The 19,940-nt window shown below is 38.5% G+C and overlaps 1 protein-coding gene across 1 annotated transcript in view; it reads left to right on the top strand.

Annotated features, from left to right (window-relative positions):
• The window catches only part of LOC121521199 (pleckstrin homology domain interacting protein), an 88,141-nt gene that overhangs the window by 61,212 nt on the left and 6,989 nt on the right, over window positions 1-19,940 (top strand). The window contains exons 29-38 of the mRNA XM_041804967.1: window positions 5,671-5,732; window positions 5,819-5,974; window positions 10,007-10,127; window positions 10,235-10,360; window positions 10,585-10,660; window positions 15,293-15,352; window positions 15,433-15,585; window positions 16,984-17,136; window positions 18,584-18,795; window positions 18,887-19,134. Of these exons, the coding sequence (XP_041660901.1) occupies window positions 5,671-5,732; window positions 5,819-5,974; window positions 10,007-10,127; window positions 10,235-10,360; window positions 10,585-10,660; window positions 15,293-15,352; window positions 15,433-15,585; window positions 16,984-17,136; window positions 18,584-18,795; window positions 18,887-19,134 (1,367 nt within the window). The remainder of the gene's footprint in view (window positions 1-5,670; window positions 5,733-5,818; window positions 5,975-10,006; window positions 10,128-10,234; window positions 10,361-10,584; window positions 10,661-15,292; window positions 15,353-15,432; window positions 15,586-16,983; window positions 17,137-18,583; window positions 18,796-18,886; window positions 19,135-19,940) is intronic.

Below are 19,940 nucleotides of genomic sequence, written 5' to 3'. Positions count from 1 at the left end.
ATTATACTAATCCGATGCAAATAGCACATTATACAATTAAAATATCTGTATTTTCACATGGTCATATAGACCCTTAAACACACACCTTTTCATCATCTTAATGCTGAAATGCTTTAAAGTGTAATTTTAAAGTCCATGCCATAAAAATTAAGACATTTCAATTGTTTGTAAAGAAATTGGAATCCTTTCTCATTAATTCATTGACTACATGAATCCCACTCTAAAGAGCGCCTCAAACTTGCTCTATATTGTGTCTATGAAGTGCTCCTTTTTTAAAAATTTGATTTTTACTTCATATTTAGCCTTAGCTACAGCACTGCATGTTAATGGAAAAAGGATTTCCTCCTTAAAAAAGAGACACTAGTCACGTTTACATGGGCACTTTTATTCCAATCTGATTTCAATCAACGCTATTAAATGTTTTGGGTCAAGCATTTACATTGTGTGTGATCTATCTGATCGGGTGTCAACAATCACCACTAGCAACCATAAATCATGTCACCTGTGTGTCACGTGATTTATGGTTGCTGGTGGTTTCCAGTGGTATATAGTCCCGCTGCTCTGTTATTTCTCCGTCCCCCATTGAGGCCGACATCCCCTGAGTCTTGGCTTCTCCACTACTGGCGTTTGAGTTCCTTGCCCCGTTTCTGCTGGCGAGAACGGCTCCTGACAATACGTCACCATTGCAGTTACGTCAAGACGAAGAGCATGCGCAAAAAGAACGTGTCAGATCAATCGGGTGAAGGTGTTTACATGGAAGAATTTTCCCTCTGATTGGGTCGTGAAAAGGTGTAGACCACCCCTTTGCAACCAATTAGATTTTTAGTTGGATGGGGCTTGATCGGGTTGATTTAGGTGTTTACATGCAGCATTTCTAATCAGGTTGAGGGTTTCACCTGATTAGAAGTATCCATGTAAACGCAGCTAATGTAATGACACATAGTGACAAATAATCACCAATACATAAACCTGTGGTAGTACAAAAACTTTCAACACTAATAGGTACAGGGAGTAGTGCTGTCAGTCTATTAAAAAAATAGAATCATTATTCAAAATTTTGACAGCTCCTTAAAGATAGGAGGTAGATTTACATTTTTGTCAGCCACTGCAAAAGGAATGAATGAGGGCTTTGATTCTTCTGGGACCCCCAAATTGTGAACAGAAACCCAGTTTTCAGGCAACATTCACAAAACTTATAATTCTTTTGGCAAATTCAAACAGATTTATCCGTGCTCAAATTAAACTGTTTTCACATCATGCACACAGCAGCGAAAATTAAAGCACAACTGAGCCGGTATTACAAAGAACATCACAAAGTAGAAAAAACAGTGGTTATTGATTGCTCCAGAAAAAAAGCTTATTTTCAGACAACAGTGAGTAACTTGGCACGTTTGTAAAGTTTATCACAATGAATTGTAGAATGACTGCAAATAAGGTTTAATTTCCAAGGAGAATTATTCAAAGAACAGAAATTCTGCACACCTGGACAGGTGCATAAGAAAGAAGTTGACAATCAACACACAAAAAGACTCCCACACTGTCATCTGCTATTGCTTTTCAGAGATTTATCATACTGCATCACAGTGTTGTCTTACTCAGTCCTCCATTGTGTTGATTCTTTATTGGAATCAGCGTGTTCAAGGTCCAGGTACTGAAATGTTTTGAAGCATTACAGTAAATCTTTGAATTGCAAACAAGACGACAATGAGAGTCTTTGTTTTTTTTTTTTCTTAAAAAAATAAAAATTAAAAAAAATAATAACAGTTGAAGTTTATATGTTACACAATATCAGCGTAAGTTTTTTAATTTGGGTATTTCATTTAAAACCTCTTATTTTGGTCTTCCTCGTTCTCTTCCTCCTGCCACCTCTCTCACTCACTCTTCATCTTCTGCTTTTCAAATTTCAAACATTATGAAGGTAAAGTTGGCTAAAGGGTTACGATTGGATAAGCAAACTTGTGTTAAAATTATGTAGCAAATGTGTTGCAAGGTGATTTTTACATAATGCTGCACAGCATGATGTGCTGCTATATCTACACTAAATGGACAAAAGTATTTGGTCACACCTGTTCATTATGCTCATGTTTCAATCAGACTACTAACTAACCTGATCAAAATAGGTTCCACTCATCCAGTCTTCACTGTCAAACATTTGTGATCCTAAATGTGTCATTCTGAGGAGCTCAGTAACTTCAAGTGTGATATTTTAGTGGACGCCACCTTTGCAATTACACGGTTGTTGAAATTTCATCCCTCCTAGATATTTCACAGCCAACTGTAGGTGATAATATTAGAAAGTGGAAGCGGTAAGGAACAACAGCAACTCAACCAAGAGTTCAGTGTGGAAGAGCTTGACTGACTATCTCAGAGCCCCGACCTCAACCCCAACTAGCACCTTTGGGATAAACTGGTAGAGAGATTGTGAGCCAGGCCTTCTTGACCCACATCAGTGCCTGACCTCATATATGCTCTACAGAATGAATGGGCACAAAACACTCCGAAACATGTATTTCAATAAATGTCATTACAATCCGTGTTTGTGTAACTGTAAAGCAGCCAAATACTTTTGTCCATATACTGTATTTTCCGGACTATAAGTCGCTCCGGAGTATAAGTCGCATGAGTCAAAAAATGCGTCATGAAGAGGAAAAAATCATATATAAGTCACACTGGACTATAAGTTGCACGTTGTTCACGCACCCATCAGTGGACTCGTTCCTCCAGCTCTGGCCATCTTGCTTTCAGCCCTCGATTAGCTTTCTTTGTTTTCTTCATTAAAGTAAGAGTAACCTCTGCTTTTTGCCAGTCCATCACAAGTTTCTCACTCACTCCAAACTTTCTTTCTGCTGCTCGATTACCGTTTTCGTTTATTTTTTCAGTGGTACAGGAGCATATAGCATATATAGGCATATAGTTGTCACAAGCCTAGAGCGCACTCTCGCGGCTGTAGATGGTAATGTTTACTCCTTGTGCATGTTAGTCAACATGAATTAACATTAAAAAACATGTTAAATTATATATATTTTGATATATAAGTCGCACCTGACTATAAGTCGCAGGACCAGCCAAACTATGAAAAAAAGTGCGACTTATAGTCCGGAAAATACGGTAATGTACTTGTATCTTTGCAGCAGACTTTGCTAACACTTCACTGACTTACCTTAGAACACATGTAGACATCCTCGTTGATCTTCTCTATGTTGAGCTGACTGTGTGGTCTGCTACATAGCTTAGTCTTAAAGGAGCTTAAAGGAGAAGGTCTTTGCTATGTTTGTGTGAGGTTAAGACTCCATTCTCTAACCTCTCAGGTTACCTCGTATCAGTGTTGCCTTTACTGCATGAACATTGTTCTGACTTGTCACTGAATAATTTGATAAAATGGCAGGAAAATCTAAATTTCTGAAGCTTTTCTATGGAGGTCTATGAGCCAGATGTCCAAGTGCTTTGAGGGGCTGCAAGGAGTGTGATTCACTTGTAGCACTGGAAAGCAGGGTTGAGTGATAGATCAGTTATGTTTAAGTTCTGCTGTCTGTGGCTGCAATGATGCATCACAAGTGTAATTCAGTGCCAGATGTTTTTTCGTCCCTGCAAAGGTGTCCATAGCTTTTTAATAAAGAGGAAATAAGATGTGCAAATTGCATGCAACTTGGTAAAATTGTTTAAAGTTTTGCCAGAAGACTAAATGACTCAATAAATGGGCTTAAACCACTGATGATTTGGTTCAGGGAAGGGATTTGCAATTGTGTAAATTATACATGAAAGTGTCCTCCTCACATAAACTTCAGGCTATAGGCAGGATATATTCATAATGACAGAAACCAAGGTGCTGTTAGTACAAATATGTATGTGATTATCATCTCAGATTGATTCTCTAGTCTTTAACCCTTTAAGTACACAGGCTATTTTTGCTGTTTTGTTAATTCTTAAATCTAACCAGCGTGATCGTGGACTTCTAAGGTATAAACTGCACTCGCTCTACCACTGGAGTTAGTGTGGTGCTGTCTGACATACTCTGCAGGTAATGGGAAAAGAGACAAACATCTGCTGCTAGGTCCTGCAAATACATGATTGTGGTGTGACATCTCATGTTTAGTATGAACTCTCTTATGCTTTTAATCATGCTGTGCAGCTAACTGCTTCTGCTGTTATTCTGCACTCTTGTTTTTGCTACATCATGAACAACACTCACTGTACAGGTCTCAGCTTTTGTGAAAACAGGATCACAAGTGAAACTTCTCTAAGCAGAACTTCTATTGTCACTTGGATGCTTTGTAAAACTGTCTGCTGCTGCTGATACAGCTGTAGGAATTCTGCAGAGCAAAATAATGCAGGGCCAAAGTACAGAAATGTATGGCATTCACATGAGATTTTTTTCAGATTATCTGAGTTCTGTTTTCCTCCTGAGTTGTTAACCTCATAAAATTGCTGCAGAAGCTTGCATGCAAGTCTTTTAAGGAAGCTTATATGGCCAGGCTGTTTAGTCTAGTCCAGTTTTATTTGTATTAGGGTTCTTAACTTTGGGATAAACTAGTCAAAAAGACGGTTTTATGGTGAGACTGATAAGAAGCCGCTGTTGCATGCAGCTGAGACCTTCAGCATCAGCGTCATGATTGCATTTGTTATTGTGTTAAAGATACAATATGTAGAATCCTGCACTGAAATGTCTATTTGAATTTTAAAAAAATGTCTATTTGAATTCCTATATTATATATAAATTTTTGATACAATACAATACAATACAAGAACTTTATTCATTTATTTTGATGAGCATGATGAACACAAAGGAAGAGATTAAAACCACAAAAGAGGAAATAAGACTTGATCAAGTGATAAACTATTGCAGAAAAGTCACAAATAGTGTATAAGAATTGAACAGGCTGCAGAGAAATAACTTTTTTTTTTTTTGCAAAAGATGTTCTCTTGGAGACTTCCAGACACCCTTACCTGTTGATGCAACTATCAAAACAGGAAATCTTGCATTATTTCAGGTAGTTATTGAGGACAAAAATAATTTTAAGGCACAGTATTTGTGGGGGGATGGGTGTCCTGCTTTTTTGTCCTTTGCCAGTAACATCCTTGGTAAAAACAAACAAACAACAAAAGCCTTGACCCAGTTTAAATGAGTCCTCTGGCATCTTAGTGAATCCTGCTACTAAATGAGTTTGAGACCTGACGTCTCCACACAGACAGAATAAGAAATCAAACTCAGTTTAATTAAAATCATTTACATGTAACAAGAATTTTCCTCGTCCTGGATGAATTCCAGACAACGTAGACAAATGCCTCGCTCTGATTGTGCTGCTGACGCCTCCCCTCTGCTCGCTCATTAACACCTCCTGGCTCCAATCATTCGGCACACTTGATGAAACAGTCCTGGTTGACAGTTTGAATTTGATATTTACAGGGACTCTGACAACGACTGGCCATTGTTTGGCTTACTTTTCATTGTCAGCAACATCCCAGTTACAAAAATTAATAAACAAAGAGCATGTTTGAGTGATTTTTTTCCTGTCAGTGGTGAGTGCTTGCGGATACACAGTATTTGAATAACCTCTGTAGAGACTGACATCCACTTGAGGCAGAGATACATCACCTTAAATAATTACTAAAGAAATCATAAACACAAAAGTCACAATGCGATGATTCCTATTGACTCTGTTTTGTTTCCAGCTGGGACAACGGAGACACAGAGAAGATGAGTCCCTGGGATATGGAGCCAATCCCCGATGATGGTTGGTGTTCATTTCATCTTAACTATTACATTTAAATTCTTTAATATGATACAGCTTTGATTCATTTTTTTCTCCTGCCTCTTCAGCCACATTCCCGGATGAGTTGGGCACAAGCGTCCCACTGGTGGAAGATGAACACAAGGATCTGCTCTACGTCCCTCTAGACGGTGAATGGGGCAGCCACACGCGTGAAGAAGAGTGTGAACGCATCATCAAAGCCATCGACCGGCTCTGCACACTTGGTATGACGCCACCAGACATGTGTGAAGAAAAAAAAAATCCTCCCATTATGCCATTTAAAGCAGCGAGTTGAAGTTGAGCCATGAGGGCACATTTCTGGTAAAACAGCAGCATGACTCGACCTAACATGAGTCACTGCTCTGAGCTCGGCCGCTAAAAGGAATAACACGGCCAACACATATTGAGCTGCTCGCTTAAATTCATGTTAAATGATGTAATGTCATATTAGGCCCAGACTTTGTTTTACTGCAATCCTCCCAGAGATAAACTGGTGTGAGGGCTCCCTCTAGTGACAGTTTATGGATCAAACACACTGAAGCACCAACAGACAGCTCACTTAATCCTTCTAGATCTCTCTTTTTTCACTCCTACGCTTCATGCTGCAGTAGGACTTATGTGAAGTCTTTAATATTACACTATATTTAGGTATGTATAGATTGAGTAGAGGTATGGAGGATTAAACTTTGCATTCTTATATTCAAATTAGTATCAGCATATTTTATGTAGAAGTAGACATAAGTCATATAGACAAGTTATTTTAGAAGCCTTCAGCATTTGGCACTTTATCTGTGGATGCACCGAGGCATCGGTTTACATTGTTGTCTGCATTATCAGCCCCTTTGACAGACATCTGCACATCGACAAACTGTGTGGTAATAGCAGATTTTTATCTGTTGTGCAGTCTCAGCTTAATGCTGGAAGCAACAATCAACATCTCACTGCTGATTTAGAGACGAAGGCTTTTATAAGGGAGAAGAAGTGAACTGTTGGATGGACTATGAGCTGTTTTCATTGTCAAAAATAAGAGAAATTGTCAGTAGTCTTACCAAGGCTGCCAGTACTGGGAGGGAAGCAGAAGAAGGGGTCTATAGAGGTTCATATAACAAGTTCCATCCTAAACTTAAGCAGTCCTAACCAAATTTTAGCATTTTAGAGCAACAAAATAAGCATTTTTTTATTTATTCTTGCCTGTTTAAAAAGTAAACCATTTCACTATTTTTAAAGTGGTATTAGTTTTTATGTACTTACATAATGAGCCCACAAATTGCATGTAACTGTTAATACATCATTGTCAGAGTGTTAGCAATGCCAGGACTTGCACAAAAGTCAGGATGCTAAAAAAGAAAAGATAAGATGATCAGTGTCATAACTTCACTTGTTAACTACAACCCCTAAAAGCTTATCAGAGACGGGTCAAAGTGTCAAATGAAGTCATCTAGGAAGGGCCTTCATTTACTGGACTTTCTGGGGCCCAGCCATTTCTGTGGACAGGCCTGAGTCTTTCTCCACAAAAGGTGAAAAAATAAATGCATCAGTACTTGGCTAAAATGTTATTTTAAACATTGGTATTTGCTCTGATTTCCAAAATCAGTGCATCTCTAACTCTTTTATTTAGGCTCTGACTTTTTTGACTCGTCCTCTTCAGTAGATCTGGCTCTAAGAATCTGAGACATGCTCGTCTGTCTTAGTGTTTTGCTCCTGTACAAATTAGGACTGGGTTAAAATATTATAACAGAAACACATAATTATCCTGTAATTACCATGTAGAACAGTTCCCAGATCACTGGCGCCAAATTTTATCTTTAAAAAAAACAGCTCTACAAGCATTTTACTCTCTTTGTCCATACTTGCAGTGGTGCTTAAATGAGGTTAATGAAAACAGAAGTTTATCAGTCAAAGACAAAGTTAACAGCAGGGTAAACTTATCCAGCTGTGAAAAGAGATTAAATGGTTTGATTTATCAAAATCAAATACTGTACACCCTACAAAGAACTTTTAATTCTGTCGACTAAAGCTATGACTAAAAATGTTAAAAACTAAGGCCAGCTAAAACAGATCTTTGATGGACTCTTCTGCCTCTCAAATGTGGAGAGCAGGGATCCCAGGTTTTGAAAAATACACAAGTATAAATTGGCACTAGGTTCAGGCAAAGATAATTAAAGATTCAACTTAAATTTAAGTCCTTTTAATTGACTTAAACTGGATTAAAATGTTTTTGAGTTTTGGTCCACTAAAACTAGAATGTTTAAAGGGCAGAAATGATTCAAATGTGAACAAAACTAATGAACATTTTATTCTTAATACTAAGATTTAGATGAAAATACAAACAGCTGTCAAAATTAACACTGATATAAAGACATGGGGAAATAATGACTTCCTTTTAAGACTGAGGTCAAACTCTCTCAGGGTTTGTTGTTCTCAGCCCTGTGTTGACAAGCAATCAAAGGGCAATTTTGCCTCACCAGTCAGCCTAACTAGTACCCAGAGAAAAAAACCCACACATACATGTGATGAATATGCAAACTTCACACAGGAAGACCCTGTACAACTGGGATTTGTAGCCAGGAACCATCTGGCTGTGAGGGGCCGGATCTAACCACTGAGCCTCTGTATAGTTCACATCTCCTGTATGGTTTTTAAAGAATGATTTTTACCCATTTACGAGTATATACAGTGCTTAAGAAATTTATTAGACCACCTGTCATATTTGTCTCAAAGACCATCCAACATCATGAAGTGCTTTAATGTGGACTCTTTCATTTTCAGTGAGCTCTCCACGTTTTACCATTTTGAACAGGAATGAGGGATTTCAAACTGAATTCACCCAAATTTGAGCCGGTTCACTGGGCTTCTCTGAGAAGTCAGAAATCAATCAAACATAACATTCAACCACTAAAACTAATGTTTCTGTTTAGGAATGCAAGTAAATAACTATAATTTGCCATATGAATCAAGAAATATTAATGTGCTTTACTATTTTTTCAGGGTTTTTTTTTTAAATCAGTAAATTTGCAAATTCATGGATAACAATAATAATGATATTTTAGCATTAAAAATATCATTTGGGTTAAAGAGCTTCTACATATTGGTGTATTAACCATTGCAGAAACATAAAAAATGATTTTGGTAATTACCAATGCTGTTAATTTAGGGCAGCTGTGGCATAAACCTTACTTTAGTTTGGGTCAGGGTGGTCTAATATATTGGTTAAGCACAGTATTTTGCATGAAACCCCCTCTCTAATCGGGGAAGACAAACAACCCCATCCACACAGAGTGGCATAATGATGGAGTATGACACTAGAGTAAAAATGTGAAAAAGCAGACTTTCTAGACCGAAGAAAAAAAATCTCTTTGGTCAGAAATATTAACAGATAATTGACTCAACTTTGAGATGCATATTGTCACTTGAAATTGATTGCAGAATTTATTTTAGATATTTATCAGTATTTGCCTGCTCCCCTCCCATAGACACTTGCTGGTGAAACTATGATGGAAAGTGTCGGGGGAAGTGGAGATAGGACAGTAGGAGGGATCTGAGAGAAAGAGAGATAAGTCCAAAGGTAGCTCCTGTTTTGGTCTGAAATCTACTCTGAAAGTCGCTTAGTCATAAGCCTACACGTTCTACGCATGACTAAAGCCAGACCCCACAGTCGTAGGGTTTCAGGAACCGTCGTTTCATCTTGTGTGGTGCATCATAGTGAGCAACAATCAAAGAAACATCTAAGATGCCTCATAACCTCCTGATAGGAAGTCTAGCATGTTCGATTTTTGTCCCTCTATGATTGGTTCCGTGACATCAGTGACACTGACCAATGAGAGCACAGAGAACCCTGCGCATGCAGCTTTTGCAAAAGTAAACAAACGAAACGGAAAAGTGGAAGAAGATTAATGATGGTGATTGGAGAGAGAGACAGAGGAAAAGTTTGTCGAGCTCTGATAACAACAACCCTGAGGGACTACCAGGACAGAGGACAGAAACGTCCACTTCTTTCTACAGTTAATCATGATTTGTGATGTAATATAATAATAATAATAATAATAATAATAATAATAATGAAATATGATTATATTACTATCTTGCAGGAAATCGTTTTTTGCAGAAAAGCTTTTATGTGATGTCATTTCCGTGGGCCATTTGTCACATGTTGTGTTGTATCATATCCTGTGTACTCTCTGATTCCCAGTCCTCTCTTTAAATATGTTTGCCTTTCTTTTACCATCCCCATTACCATACTCTTGTACCTTCCTCAGATGTTGCAGCGCCGTTTGCCTTCCCCGTGGACCTCCAGGCTTACCCCACCTACTGCACAGTCGTGGCCTACGTCACTGACCTCAGCACCATACGCCAAAGGCTGGTGCACCGCTTCTACAGGTACCTGACATCACCCTGTGTTTGAGAGAAAGAGATGGCTGAAAATACGGGATATGTGTGTCTATGAGGGAGAATACACAGTCATTATGTTTGTATTTCTCTTTCAGACGGCTGTCGTCTCTGATGTGGGAGGTTCGTTACATCGAACACAACGCCCAAACGTTCAATGAGCCTGGATCATTCATCGTCACCACAGCCAAGTTTGTCTCTGACCTCATGCTGCAATTCATTAAGTGAGTGTGCTGCACTGGCTAATTAGTTCAAAAGCCTGAATGTCAGATAGGAAACTACTTACTGTCATCCATGTGAGTTTTTCTCTGGAAGCTCCACATAAAATCATCGCTTAACCAAAACATCTGGTTGAAAACAGTGCTCAAAAATTATTTCTGTTGTACTAGACAATTTGAGCTGTCAGATTATTGAATGAAGTTTTTTTCTTTTTTTTTTTTTTCTTCAGGGACCAAAGTCTGACAAACATCATGCCACTCTACAAAACCATGAAGAAAGCCACCTTCTCTGACTCTGAAGATGAGGTTTGTTTAATATGTTGAACAGAATAGAATAAAATAGGAAACACTTTTTCTTTTTGCGGTAAGGGCAGAACCATGTACTTCACTCAAGTTTGCAAATCAAATTTAAAAAGCAAGGTAAGGCATAAAAAATGGCTAATTCTGACAAAAAAAACACTGAACAAGCCTAAAACCTGTAGGTAAGGAAAAAAAAGCAATTTAGCTTTAATAAAGGAGGGCACCAGGCCCTAGGGGTTTACATTGAAGGGGTGCTTGATAAAGTTATATATTCTGTGTGAGGCAGCAGGCCAGCTTTATAGCATCCTTATCAGTGACTGTGTTTACATGGACTTGAGTCGCCCGGTTATGAATCATATCCCGTTTTTTATCATATTTTGGATACTGTGATTACATGCGCACAGTCAAACCCGGTTATTTATATCCCTGTATACATGAGAAAAACTAGTATCCCAGTTTCTGATCACTGAATTATATCTCTGCAGGCATCTATGATGTTTTTTTTTTTACAACACAGAATGAGACAAGTTTGAAATTTGAGGAAACTTGGATCACTGTCTATTATTTGGCTATTATTGGCCTTCTTCCCTCCTACCTTCAGACTTACATCTGTTAGAAGAGTACAGGAACTTATAATCTTCGTTCCCAGGATCTTTACTTGCTGTCCGTCCCAAAGGTCAGAACTGAACTGGGAAAAAAAGGCTTTTAAATTTGCTGCTCCTTCTGCCTGGAATGATTTACAAAAAGAGTTGAAACTCAACAAACTGATCTCATTGGACACTTTTAAGAGAAAGTTGAAAGACTTGGAGGCAGACACATGTGGCTGCAGATGTTTTGATTAATTCACAAATATGGCTGGTTCTGGTAAATAGTTGCTGATAAATTGTTACTGTGTGCCTTTGATGCATATGCACTACATATCTTGCATTATGTTGTTTGTGTATGATTGTTTTTTTTTTTTTTGTCTGTCTGGAACTCTTCTGTTCGCTGCTGCTGTCTTGGCCAGGACACTCTTGAAATAGAGATTTTTAATCTCAATGAGGTTTTCTCCTGGTCACATAAAGGTTAAATAAAATTCAAAAAAATAAAATTTTGGGCTTAACACAATTAAATGCCAACATCACATTGCAGAAATGGTATTCATCTTGTTCCAACAACGGGAGAAAACAAATTAATCTTGTTTATATTCAGAATGTGTGCTTACAGGTAATAAAGCATGTGCAGAAAAGAGACTGAGAAGATGTAAGGAGTTAAAGAAATCTCAGATGAATAAGCTTGATATAACTTAATATCTCGATCATTATGACTATTAAGCGATTAGAATTATTACTAAAGTTTGGCAGGGATGCCAAGAAAGAGCGAAGCAACTTGCATTTTACTTACTTCACTATATATATAACTGTCCCAAACAAATTCAAAATAAAAGCACGTGAAAACAGCTCAAAGTGGGCCTTGAAAAGATTACGCTTTTACTTTGAAAAGTACACCCGAAGAGTCATCGTTTCCAAATTTTAGGACTGGGAGGCGGTGACAGACTGCAGGATGTTTACCAAGTGACGTCTTTCTATCTTTAAGCTCACAGAGCTCTAATTCCCGGTAACTCATGGCGTGAGCCATCTTTCTCTGTCTCCACGGTAATCTACGCTCATGTTTCATTCATGACTGAAAAATTAAACTGTGCAGTTCTTTTTCTTTATATATAAGCGCGTTTTGACACAAAACTGCCGTCAGTTCACAGACTGATCTGCTGCAGACAGCCACTCAACTGTCTCTGGGCAGAGTGGATCAGCTGATCCTCCGCCACACAGATGCAGTATTTACAAGTATCTGAAGTTGAATTAAGTTAAATCAAAGTAACGCCTGTGCAGGTAGTCTGCAGCAGTCAGAAAACGGGATAAGGCGTATACATGGCACACTATCCCGTTTTCTTTTGGAGTTCTCCAGGTAGCAAAACTGTGTTTCTCAAAACCAGGATACTGTCCCAGTCCCGGTATATCCCGATCTCTAAAGACATATACATGCACAAACAAAAAACAGGATACTCATGTCCATGTAAACACAGTGATGAGTATTTTGTAGAAACTTGGACAAGCTTCATCAAGAAGTTTCTGGTAATCAAACCCTTTACGTTCAGCATTTCATGTAAAAACAGTATATCTGGAAAACAGTTCTTAAAGCATTGTGTACTTTTGTTTACATTTAAACAAAAAGGGATGAAAAATTTCAGCTAGGGATGTTTGATGCTGGATTTTTTCCCTCTGTGCTGTTATTTCCAAACTCATTTAAGCTGAAACTATTCTCGGTATTGATAGAAACAGTTTTTTTATTGGATATGCATGATATCGGATATTTGCGACACCTGATATGCCGATAACGATGTATTAATTTTAGCCAATATCAATATTCATACTGATATATAAGCTTAGCACTAAAAGACAGGAAATGTGTGTTTGATAGATTATTTATAATGCTTCCTGGCAATAAATGTTATACAACTGGCCATCTGCCAATGCCAAACATCTTTTGCAAATTTTTCATAGGCACAACCCACATACTCAGCTCTGCTGTTCATCCCACAAATGCATCTTCCTTACAAATGTAGGACTGTTTCAAAGGGAAAATTACAGACTCTCTAATGATATAAGATTTGTTGCCAAGAAGCACTGTTACAACAAAAAAATGATCTACCAAAGACAAATTTCTACACATGTGCTTGGCTTTTAAAGATGTAGTTTGGATGTAAAACTAAAGTCCTTAAAACAAGCTTTAAAATTCAAGGACGCAAGATGAACAAAGAAAAGTGCTTTATAACCAAAATGTAGTATAATTATAACAAAAAAGTCCTCAGCTGATTTAGATCTGTTGATCCTGCTTAAAAACTCCTCTAACTTTTACTTTACTACCAATATAGGCTGATATTTGCAGCAGATAAATCGGATGTAAATATCTGGAGAAATTTTCATAAGTGGTCAACCGATTACATCACCCATATATTGTACATCACAATAAAGACCTATCTGTTCCAAATACGATATCGGCCTCATGAGCTAGTATTAATAATTGGTATTGGCTATGAAAAATCTATAATGGTCGACCCCTAATTTTCATATCTGTCCATACCAATAATTAACTTTTTAAGCTAATATCTGCAAATACCAAGATCATGCTGATAATATCGTTTCTTCCTGTTTTTTTATTGTAGAAAGTATCAAGTCTCAGGGTGCGGAAGGCCAAGTGGTTTAAGCTACACCCCATGTATACAGTGGCCCGTGTTTGAGTACGGCTTGTGGCTACATTCCCCCATGTCTCTCATCCCTGTTTCTGACTCTACCCACTGGTCCCTTATATCAGTGAAGGCATACAAAGCTCCAAAATATATATTTTATAAGAAAAAAGCACCAAGTCTCTCCTGTACTAGAATTGCCCTGCTATTGAAACCATTTCTCCTAATTAGACGACAGATTTGCATGGCGGTTCTCTGAGATAGTCATAACAAAATGCTTGACATGACCAAAAACAATTCTTCTCAACTTAAGTGAAGAAAAATAAACTCACTGTTGTCCAGAAGAACACACTTTTATGTTAAAGGAATGAGGATTTAAAGGAAAAAATTTCAGCTTAGGTAGGTCCATCGGCTGTTAAATGTTCATATCTGCTGCCGGTGATAATTGAGTTATCGAGCTACAATCTGACGATACTGGTATGCTGATAATATCGTGCACCCTTGAATCTAACTCCCTTCAAGACCTTTTTCTTTTAAAATACCATTAACGTGAATTATTTACCAATAAAATGAGAACCTTTCAGTGTGGATGGGTAGAGGTAGAAGAAAATAATGAAAGGCAAACTTACTTTGGACAAAATTGCATTCTGTACTGCTTCATTTTCTTTGCTATGCTGAATAAAGTTAGGCCTTTTAAGTTGTTAAATAGTTAATTTAGTCTTTTATTTTGGTCTTTGAAGGAAAGCGACAGCCTTCCGGTGACTTGTATTTCATATATTATGTCTACCTAGTATTCTATAGTAGGTGGGTAAATTTAAATTCTTGTTTTTAGAGGAATAAATACCAGTTGGGCTAGACCGTATATATATATATATATATATATATATATATATATATATATATATATATATATATATATATATATATATATATATATTTTTTTTTTTTTTTTAAGATTCATTTTTGTGCTTTTCATGCCTTTAATTTGAACCCAGGCCACCCGTGTACATGGGTACGACTTAGACAATGGTGTGTGTTGCATTTTATTCTAGAAAGTAATTATATTGATATAAGACTGCTAATTTAGTCAAATTATGCTTATTTTACTTGTAACAAAAACATAGACACAGACACAGTGGTTCTCTAAGCTCCAAAATATTTCTGACTTATACTGTTCTGTATAAATAAACGTGACAAAACTGGCAATAACAAGGAGTAATGTAGTTCTAAAGTGCTGCTGTTAAAAATGACATTAACAGTCTGATTTGAGCTCTCAGATGATCAAGATTAGCTGCTAGTACTGTCATCAATTATCAAGGCAGGTGGGAGTTGAAATGATGAAATTTCTACAACAGCAGCCTGAAGTACCATTTACATAGCAGGCTTTATTAAAGTCACTGCTCATATCCTTCTAGGATGATGAAGAGGAGGAAGAAGATACTAATACTCCTGGAACATCAACGCGAAACCATAAGGTAACTTGTGGAAAAGTCCCCGGCTATCTCCAGCATGCATCAGCTTTAATATCACTTCTGTTCATTTATTTGTTGCATAGGGTGGTCGACCAATGCAGCGCCAGCTGAGAGCTCGACCTCCTTTGTACGACCCTCATGCCTGGAGGGGACGCTGTAAAGAGCTGCTGGATCTCATCTTTCAGTGCGAGGACTCTGAGCCTTTCAGAGAACCAGTGGACCTACAGGAATACCCGGTACCTACATAAACTGGTTTAATAACCATATCAGTGTAAAAAAAAAAATTAAAAAATAAAAATCAAATTTTCCCTCTGCTACCTCGCATTACTCATCGAAGCCATGTCCACCAAGCAGGCATGCCACCTATTGTTACTTCAAACTGTTTGTTCCACTTAAACATAGCAGCTGTGATTTTCTTTTTATATCCAAGTTAACCATGACTAGTTGTTCAAGGCGAGATGAGTTTTAGTAAGGGGAAGGGCCTAAACATGCAGATCAAACACGAGGTTTATTTCCACCTGGTTGGTGGAAATGCATTTCCACAGCCAACGTTACCATTGTATCACAGGCAGGAATGTGACAGCCTTGATATACTCTCTCAAAATCCACAGGATATTTAATGCGGCGTGTTTGTGCTTGTTCATTATCAGGAAGTGATGATTCCCCTGCCCAATCAATGCAATGCACTGCAGTGAGTCTAGCTCCACCCTAGTTTACTTTTTGATTATTGTGCCGGTTATAGTTTAGAATTATTTATTGGTTGTGTTTGTTGACCAATACATAAGATGAGGAACCTAAAAATAATCGCATGTTAAATCACAATTGCAATATTGGGAGAAAAAACATTCCAATTAGATTATTTTTGCAAATTGCTCAGCCCTAGTATCTGCATTCCTATTGGGGAGGTGTAAAGGGTGATGAGATGTTCCCCTCTGCTTTTTGACTGCGTGTGTCCTTGGGAGCTCGTGCTGAGCTGTCATGTGCTTCTGCAGAGCCAAAATACACTTGAATGATAGATAGTGTCATCAAATATCTTACTGTATCGATATGGATGTGTCAAGGCATAATGATGACTAGTTCCAGTGCAGCGCTGTTGTGGAAGTGCACCATGAAAACACCTGTTGTTAGCAGCATTAACAAAAAGCACTAAAATAATGTTGATTAGTGTAGCCTAATCAGTTTTGTTGGGTTCTTATGAATCATAATTAACATCTGAGTTCACTGAATTCAACTAAACTCAAATTAATTTGTATTTTAAGTTCTTTCAGTCCTTTAATCTTGCTCTACAAAAATCTTGGGCACAAGTAGCTGAATTCAATTACTCAAGAAGTGTATTTAAAGCAAAGGACAGAACAGGCCTCTCCATTCAGCTGGTGAAATGACGTCTAAATCCAGTGGAAAATGTGAAGGAGCAACCATGTGAGCAGACTCAAAGTCTCAATTCACCAGACTTTCTTGTGAACTGAACAACAGTGGAATTCTTTCACTGTGGGCTCACTTCTTTCAGAGAGAAAACCCAAATCTCCCTCTTCTCTTCTCTTACTTCTTTACTCTTTCTTCCTTCTCCCTTTTTGTGTTCTCGTCTTTTGAAGCCTGTAACTGAAAATGTCCCAATTTCCCTGTGCTTCTCCCAGGACTACCTGCAAATCATCGACTCGCCGATGGACTTTGGCACCGTCCTCAACTCCCTGACGGAAGGAAAGTACCCGTCTCCCATTGAGCTCTGCAAAGATGTGCGGCTCATTTTCAGCAACTCCAAAGCTTACACGCCAAGCAAGAAGTCTCGGGTAAGAGGGGGATGCAAAGAGCACACTTACCCAGGAACACAGTCTGTTTTAGGGCTGTCAGAAATACTGATTATGGTGCAACTAAATGTCTTCAAGCTAAATGAAAAGAAACTGCAGCATTTTAGGTAAATATTGCAGCCCATGCCTTTGCGTACTATTAACAGTGATTCAAATGTTAGTGTGTGTTCAGTGACTGTCTATGAATTACTGCATATCCTCTTTCTGCTTCCTTTTTTCAGTTTCATCAAAAGAAGTATCAAGAATTAATTCTTTGCACTAGTATTATGTTAAAATTTAGATCGCTGGTGTCATGAGACTTCATAAACCTTTGACATCCAGTCCTATAAACCAGGGGTTTTCAAGCTTTTTTTTGCCTGTGACCCAAAAATAAAGGTTCCAGACCAGGACCCCACTGGACCTGAAGGTGGTTGAACACAGCCATTAACAATCAAGAATAGTCATATGGAGACAAGGCCGTCCATAAGGGGGTATAAAGGGGAGAGCTTTCTGGGGCCCAGCCAAACTGGGGGCCCATGGAGGTCACCAATCATGGTCCATTGTAAAGTTAAGCTGGGATATCCTTATTTTATATTTAACCTAAAGAAATAACCACTCTTATCAATGAAAAAAAACTCTCTAAAATGGGGTAAAAATTGAAAAAAATTGGCTAATTATGGCAAAAAATGGTGGAAAATGTGGTGAAGTTGGATCTTACAAATAGCAGAAATGGGTTAGAAGTGTCAAAAAATAACCATAAAGACAAAAATGGGCATAAATAGTGGTAAAAGGTAGTTAAAAAGTGGCTGAAAAGGCTTTAAATTGGCATAAATGGGTGGAAATCTGGTGAAATGGGAAGAAAATCAATATAAATTGGCGAAATAGTGCTAACTGAGAAAGAAAAAATAGGCAGATATTGGCAGAAATTGGTCAAACTGGCAATAATGGGCATATCAGATAGTGAAATGTGGGTAAAATGTGGAAAACTGGGCATCAAAAGTGGTAAAATGGGGTTTAATAGAGGCAATAATGGGTCAACAAAGGCAACATTTGGCTTATGTGGCAAGAATTGGTTTAGAAGTGGCAAAAACAGGCAGAAGAAAGTGGTGGAAAGGGATTAAAATGGCAAATATAAGTTAAATGGCAAAAATGTCTTAAAATTTGTGGGAAAAAATGATGAAAACTGGTTTAAATTTGGCAAAATTGGTGTAAAGTGGCAACCGTGGAATTCTTAAAATATTCTTAGTTTTTTTTAAGGGAATCTGGAGATTCCCTCTTAGTGTCTTGCGACCCCAAAGGGGGTCCCAGCCCCAAGGTTGAGAACCACTGCTATAAACAAGGTTACTTTAAACTTTATGTGTGTTGATATGGGCCAATACTTTCAGGTTTTGTCTAGTACATAAAGTAAAATTCACTCCCTTTCTCATCTAATGATCTCTTATATCCCCAGATCTACAGCATGAGTCTGAGACTCTCTGCCCTGTTTGAGGAGCACATCAGCCCCATCCTGTCTGACTACAAAGCCATCCACGGCCTCACAGATAGACTGACCAGACAAGGCACGGATAGACAAACACGACACACTACAGACAGACAAACACGGCACGCCATGAAGAGGAGGAGAAGGAGGAGCGATTCTCCAGCCAGCAGCACTGCATCCAGGTAGAAAAAAAGAACATTTTATTTTGTGTTTTGCATCTTTTAGTGGGCATTAGATGTGATCTTTATTTCATTTTCTTTAATCATTCCTCAGCCCAGAGAGGAAGAGGCGTGTATCGTCCAGGGTGACAGGGAAGAGGGAGCCATCACCCCCACCTCCTTCTCGACCGCCCTCTCTGAGACAGAGCGTCCCCCCCAAACAGCCCCCCCAGCTGGTCAACGGGAGGGCAGACACGCCGGCTGCAGCCCGTACCCGAAGCTCGGCTCGCTTTTCTTCACCCGCTCCAGCCTCATCATCATCGTCCTCATATAACACTGCAAACAATACACCGAACCCAGCAGGTGAGATCATGATGGGGACAAAGTGAAAGGCCTTATAAGTTTTTCTTTTGTTTGCTTACATTTCTTAGATTAGAATTGAATTTAAGTACTTAATCATGGCATTTTTACTACAATGCGATGGTCCGGCATGGTAGGGAGGGAGCTGAGCCAAAAGGCAAAGCTTTTGATTTACAAATCAACCTATGCTTCAATCCTCACCTTTAGTCATGAACTTTGGGTATTCATTAAGAATTAGATTGTAGACACAAGCAGCTGAAATGAGTTTGCTCCAGAGGATAGCTGGGCTCAGATATCAGGTGAGGGAGCTCAGGGCAGAGCTGCTGCTACTCTGAGTAGAAAGAAGCCAGTTAAGGTGGTTTGGGCATCTGATCAGGATGCCTCCTGGGCGCCTCCCTGTGGAGGTCTTTGGGAAGACCCAGAACTCGCTGGAGGGATCTCCCGGGGGGGGGGGGGGGTTGGAGAGTGTCGCTTGAGAGAGAAATGTGCGGGTCAACTTGTTTAGCCTGGTCTCACTGCAATCTGGCCTCAGAGAAGCTGAAGAACATGGATGCATGGATTAGTCCTACACAGATTTCTAAACTTACACTCATGTGCAAACTTTTTAAAGATTAATAACTTATTTAACTTTGAAGGTGTGTGTCTAATATGACAAGAAGCATCTGACTGTTAGCAGTGACACTGTTGGCATTGAACCTGGGGATGCTGCTTTATGGGCTATAGCTTCTGTACACAGGATGAACGATCAGTTTGCTATGCCATCTCCTGAAGATTGATTATTTTTAACCTTAGAGCAAAGCTAGCTGTTC

This window comes from Cheilinus undulatus, linkage group 14 (assembly GCF_018320785.1).
Source record: "Cheilinus undulatus linkage group 14, ASM1832078v1, whole genome shotgun sequence".
NCBI lineage: Eukaryota > Metazoa > Chordata > Actinopteri > Labriformes > Labridae > Cheilinus > Cheilinus undulatus.
The sequence above is the reverse complement of the archived record's forward strand: the minus strand, read 5'-3'. Positions and strand labels throughout refer to the sequence as shown.